The sequence below is a fragment of the Zingiber officinale genome, chromosome 1B (assembly GCF_018446385.1).
Source record: "Zingiber officinale cultivar Zhangliang chromosome 1B, Zo_v1.1, whole genome shotgun sequence".
Lineage (NCBI taxonomy): Eukaryota > Viridiplantae > Streptophyta > Magnoliopsida > Zingiberales > Zingiberaceae > Zingiber > Zingiber officinale.
In genome coordinates, this window is record NC_055986.1 from 140,149,109 (window position 1) to 140,155,058 (window position 5,950).

General features: G+C 37.9%; 1 protein-coding gene across 1 annotated transcript; it reads left to right on the forward strand.

The window, feature by feature from the left end:
- The first annotated feature begins 945 nt into the window (after positions 1-945).
- On the forward strand, positions 946-4,976 carry LOC121982251 (beta-glucosidase 31-like). The gene is made up of 13 exons (XM_042535231.1): positions 946-1,232; positions 2,456-2,519; positions 2,592-2,650; positions 2,730-2,805; positions 2,888-2,959; positions 3,032-3,119; positions 3,196-3,463; positions 3,551-3,666; positions 3,762-3,982; positions 4,095-4,117; positions 4,200-4,314; positions 4,389-4,497; positions 4,628-4,976. Exons 1-13 carry the CDS (start codon positions 1,083-1,085, stop codon positions 4,839-4,841), a joined length of 1,575 nt encoding a protein of 524 aa, XP_042391165.1. The 5' UTR covers positions 946-1,082; the 3' UTR covers positions 4,842-4,976.
- The last annotated feature ends 974 nt before the right edge of the window (positions 4,977-5,950 follow it).

Consider the following 5,950-nt stretch of genomic DNA (forward strand, 5'->3'; position numbering starts at 1 on the left):
GCGCCGTGTTAGAAATTGTTACTTGAAGAAATTGTCATCTGGCAATGGTGCAACGCAAACATCCATCTTCAGCTGCGATCACAGGAAACTGATCGACTTCCTAGCCACCAGTTGCCCCTGGAATATGAGTCCACACCTCTTTAAGATTCTGACACTCAAAATCTCTTCATGAATCTAGTAGGTGCCTACCAAAGGCCTTTATGGAAACATTCGTCCCTGCTTTCGTCATTGCTTTCGCAGATACGTAAATAAATGGCTAAATGGCAAATAAGACTGCTTGAACGTTTCCGTCATTTACGTCACTGCCCGCACCGAGACAAAACAAAACGATGCCAAGTCGCCTTCCCTTCCTTCTCTTTTCCTTTTCAAAGAAAAACAAAAGATGCCTAGATAATCACGTCTGTGGAGAAATCTAGAAATGAGGATGTTCAACACGTCGTATCCTCTGACCTTTTTAACTCCTTTACAAATGGACAAATTTTCGTAAACAAAGATCTCGATCTTAAAAACATACACAAACTGCGTATCTAACTTTAACTTTCATAAGTATATTTATTTTTAAATAATTTTCTCCTAATAAAAAATAAAATTATAAAAAAAAACTTTGGAGAATTCTGATCGTCGATTTTAAAATCATGAGCACTTAGGGCAATGGGTTCACAATAAAACTCACAGACGCTGTAAAATTACGGTCAAATCTTACGTATGATTGTAGTTGTCTGGTTCTGATTTGATAGCCAATTTTATTTTTTTATTTTTTTATTTTTTATTCAGAGTACTTCAGAAAATAAATGATTCTTCTAATAAATATAAAACATTAAATTTGTATTTTAGTTATTCTTTGAAGTGTTAGATGATACATGCCAAATTTGTCTGACTTTTGCTTCCAAATTCCACGTACGTTATTTGTTACAGTGCTGATACACCTTTGTTGCTTTTTGTCCCCAGCCGCGCACCAGGAGTGGCATCGGTGAAACACGTCCAGAGAGCAGAGAAGTCGTCCTTGTCATTCCCTGTATGACGATTGTGTTTAAAAGTGGGGAAAGTTGAGCGTTTTCTTTTGTTGCTCGGATAAAAGAGAGATGGAGAGGAGGTGCATCAGGTGGCGTCCTCCGGCGTTGATTTGGGTGCTATTAATAGTTCTAGTAGCAGTAGCCGCTCCGGCGATCGCCATCAGCAGAGATGATTTCCCCTCCGGCTTTATTTTCGGCGCAGGCAGCTCCGCGTACCAGGTGACCATTTGCGATCTTTTTTACTCGGACTTTGGAGAGTTGAAGAACAAAACTGAAGGGGGGAGGAACTCCTTTACACTATTTTGTTCAGTATTAACTTCGATACATAAATGATTTTTATTTAGTACCTCGCTAATCCTTTAGTTTCGATCTTTCTTGCGCATTAAGTGCTGGAGAATTAATGCTTGCTTCCTAGTTCTAACTTCAAAACTCTCTTAAGAATTTCCTTTAATCTATTTTTATGTTAGAAGAACAGGAAGTTAAATTAAAATTTCCATGGTCCTGAATTAAATTGTCTTTCTGATTGTGAAATTTAAGAATATAAAGAAAAGAACTTCTGTAATTAAGGCACCCGTGAAGTATATTTTCGTTCCTAAATCATCTTTCGTAGATTTGACCTTTCGTAGATATTATTCTGGCTATAATTAAGATCCTGTCTGCAGTATCTATCTTCTTAATGTGACGAACGTTCCCTCTCCCACTTTAGGAGACAACAACGCACCTCCCTCGTGCAAAGGAGACCGTTAATTTAGGTGACCTAGATCTTGTTAATATCGTCGGACGGTGTGGTTTTTCTGTGAAAGTGATGAGCCACCGATCTGGCTTGCAATAAAACATTAGAATTATTACAGTCTGAAAGGAATTTTCAGTGGAAACTCAAACCATTTTGAAGGAGTAAAAGGACACAGTAAATTTCAATACAAGGAAAATTCTCACTCTAGAATCTTTTCCCTTCTCGAAACAAAAAACTTATAAAGAGAGATCTTCGTTCTAATTTTCATTTGAGCAATGCCAAATAAATATTGACCATCAGAAAGCTGTAAATAGAACAGATCTAAAAGCATGAAAAATAGGAGAAAAAAATTAAAGAAATCAAACAGAAATTTTTGGCTTGCTGATATTTTTTACAAGTCAAATATCTTCAGAAATTATCAATATGTTTGTTAAAGTACATCTTGCAAGAAGAGAAGGCTGATAAGAGTCGATAACTAAAAATTGTATCTTTTTGTTCTAAATACATTTTCTAAGTTTTTACATTTATTCTACTATGTTTTTGCATACCTGCATTTCACGCTTCCACAATATCAGTTTACCTCACAGACTGCGAAAGGAACAGGTTTACATGGTGCAGTCTCATTAGTTCTTAATTTGCCTCAACTTGAGAGTTCAACTAATTTCTTGAGTTTGCATGGTGTAATCTTTTGGGTCTCAATCTCATGAAGGTGGAAGGGGCTGCTGCAGAGGGAGGAAGAAGTCCCTGCATCTGGGACACCTTTGCACACGAAGGTTAAATTTCGTTTAACAAGAAAAAACACTAATTTAATGACTGCAAACTCTAAAATGTCTTCAGAATCTCAGGGAGAACAGAGGACAAAAGAACTGGAGACATAGCAGCTGATCAGTATCACAAGTACAAGGTCGATCCTGAGTTTTTTAGGCAATTATGCAATCCTGTGAACTGTAGGCATATAAAATTTTGGTTTTTCTTGTTGGCAGGAAGATGTGAAGTTGATGCATGACATGGGCCTGGATGCCTACAGATTCTCTATCTCCTGGAGCAGAGTCATTCCTAGTCAGCATTCAACTTGCAATAATTTATTTTCCTGACCAAATAGTTTAAGCATTACATGATTCTAATTGGTGCCATGTTGCAGATGGTAGAGGCCCAGTTAATCCAGAAGGGGTGCAGTATTATAATAACTTGATCAATGAACTCAAGAAATATGGTACAATTAGAATATTGGTCATACCTTAACAATTTTCAGTCACAATTTTACCAAACTGTGTTTGGCCCGCAGGAATTGAACCTCATGTCACTCTTCTTCACTTTGACCTCCCCCAATCTTTGGAAGATGAATATTCAGGACTCTTGAGCCCAAAGATTGTGTAAATTTCTACTACAACTCTTTCATTTGCATCTCCTCGAATAATGTCTAAGATAGTAGTGTCCATTGTGATGCAGAGAGGACTTCACTGCTTATGCTGATGTGTGCTTTAGAGAGTTTGGCGATAGAGTAAAATACTGGATAACTGTCAATGAGCCCAACATCGAACCCATCCTTGGCCATGATCTGGGAATATTTCCACCAAATCACTGCTCTTCCTCCTTGGCCTCTTCCCTTGGCCTCAATTGCAGCAAAGGGAATTCATCTGTTGAACCATATGTAGCTGGTCATAACCTTTTGCTTTCCCATGCATCAGCAGTCTCCCTATACAGAAAGAAATATCAGGTTTCAGCATTAGTTTCTCTTTTAATTGAATGATCTAAATGTTATTCAGGGTGTTATCTAAAATAGAGTGTTGTTCTTGTGCAATAGCCAAATCAAGGGGGCTATATTGGAATTACCTTACTAGGGATCTGGTTTGAGCCAGCTACAAGATTACCAGATGATATAGCAGCAGTTAATAGAGCACTCGATTTTCTAATAGGCTGGTGAGTAAAGCAAACAATACACTGAAATCTTTGTTTTTGTACTGACTGGTGACATAAAAAAATTGTGAGGCATCAATTGTTTCTCTCGTGCATAGGTTTGCCAATCCTATAGTGTATGGAAGGTACCCTTCCGTGATGCAAAAGCTTGTAGGATCCCGCTTACCATCCTTCAAATCAGAAGAGTCAACCATGCTAAGAGGATCTTTTGATTTCATTGGACTTAATCACTATTCATTGGCTTTTCTGCGAGCAGCAACTGATAACCCAGATGACGATTTCCGAGATTGGTACACTGACATGTCAGTCAGTTTCGCATGTAAGTTACTTTCACTGCTCTGATGGACTCTTACTTATTTCACAAACTGGTTATGGTATCAGGCACTGATTCTATCTTTTCTCCTTGTGTTTTTTTTTCTATGTTCCTGCAGTTCCACAAACAAAAGTTACAAAGGTGCCCAAAACTGCACTAATTCTTAAGTGATATATCCTCCTGGAAAACTACACAATCTAACAGGAAGTGGAACTTCCATCAGGTTTTTGTTTCAGAAGATCCTCCCATAACGCCTTCCACACCGTGGGCTATGCAAAGATTGCTCGACTACATGAGAAACAAATACGGAAATCCACCAGTCTTTATCCATGAAAATGGTAATTGCTCAATTCAGGAAGCTGACCTGGAAATATAGCATTGATTTTCATACATTTATGTTTTGTGATTTCAGGATATCCAGAGTACAACATAGATCCAGCAACTTGTGGACACGAGTACTATGATGAGCACAGAGCAAATTACATTAAAGATTACATAGAAAGCATGCTTCTACCAATAAGGTGCTTCCATTGTTTGTTACAAGTCCTTTAGTTCATGCATATACAAAACATAAAGGATTCACTATTAAATTCAAAGCACCACAAATAAGTTATGGTATCTGACTTCATATTCTCTTCGATGATTCTGCAGGAATGGTTCCAATGTCAATGGCTACTTTGTTTGGTCCTTCATGGATAGCTTTGAGGTTGTTACTGGCTACAGAAGTCGCTATGGTCTCATTGGAGTTGACTATAGTGTAGAAAACAGAACAAGGTATCGTAGATATTCTGCAGATTGGTATTCCAAATTTCTTAAACCTAATGGAGGATTTACAGTAAGATATGGAGATGTTAATGTTGAGTAGAAATGTTTTACATTTAAACTTAAGGAGTTGAATGTCGAATGCCTAAAACTTCAGCCTTATGCTGATGGGACCATTAGGCATGTTTCTATAAGACTCAAAACGCGAATAAAATTCTATTCAATTTTTTCTCTGCTATCCTTTCATGATTTTCCAACGGAATTAATGTTCTGTTATGTAGAACAACTATTCAATCTTATCTATTTGAATAATAATCTTCATCAACCGAGGTAAACAAAGACAATATTTTTGCATCTTAGTTGTGCTACAGCTATAAGGAAAAATGATAATCAAGGAATGCATACAGAGATGGTTATTCAAGAATCTAAGCTTACCACTCAGTTGCACGGAGAAACCATGGAACATTCATTATGACAAACCCTTTTCAATTCCACCTATTGTCAATACCAATGCGACATTAGTGGGCAACTCTGTTGTATTTGTTCTTTTGAAACTAACATAAAATCTCCAATTTATTTGTCGGCGACGCCGCCGCTTTCATCAAAGTAACGCATCAATATGATCCGATTCTAAAATCATAGAGATGGCAGGTTAGATATATGATTACCGCGTTGACTGGATCTAAATTTTACTTCACTTTATAACATAAAAAATATTAGTGCTAAGTCAGAGAAGGGGTCCCTAACGTTGATCTTTCGATATTTAAGTCAATCATCGGAAAGAAAAAAAAGATGGAGCAACAATAGATACCGGTATGAATAGTGAATAATGCATACCTCTGTCGGTATATGGACCTTCTTTATATAATACTCTGATATGCGACGTACGCACTTCTCTTGAGACGTGGGCACATTCTCCAATTGATTGTGGGCACGTTCTCCAATTTGTCCTATGAAAGGACATGTCAGGAAAGTACTTTTGACACCATATCTTAACAGACATGCATATCCCTAACAAGACAGTAGAAGCTTCCTTCGTACGATCCACCCATTGACTATGTCTTGTGTCAGTGGCGCTATCTCCCCGAAGGATACGTTAGTGATCCATCTATTCGGCCGAGCGAGATAGTCGCTCGGCTGAGTACTCCTTCGTTCGGTCGGACTCAGTTGCTCTTCCGCGTGACTACAGGTCTTGATAGTTTGTTTCCGTCC

What these genes read in the sequence shown, in the direction of transcription:
- LOC121982251 (XM_042535231.1), top strand. Translation starts at nt 1,083, where the DNA reads ATGGAGAGGAGGTGCATCAGGTGGCGTCCTCCGGCGTTGATTTGGGTG. An exon ending in CAGGCAGCTCCGCGTACCAG is followed by an intron (nt 1,233 to 2,455) that starts GTGACCATTTGC and finishes AATCTCATGAAG; the next exon opens with GTGGAAGGGGCTGCTGCAGA. An exon ending in AGTCTTTATCCATGAAAATG is followed by an intron (nt 4,315 to 4,388) that starts GTAATTGCTCAA and finishes TTGTGATTTCAG; the next exon opens with GATATCCAGAGTACAACATA.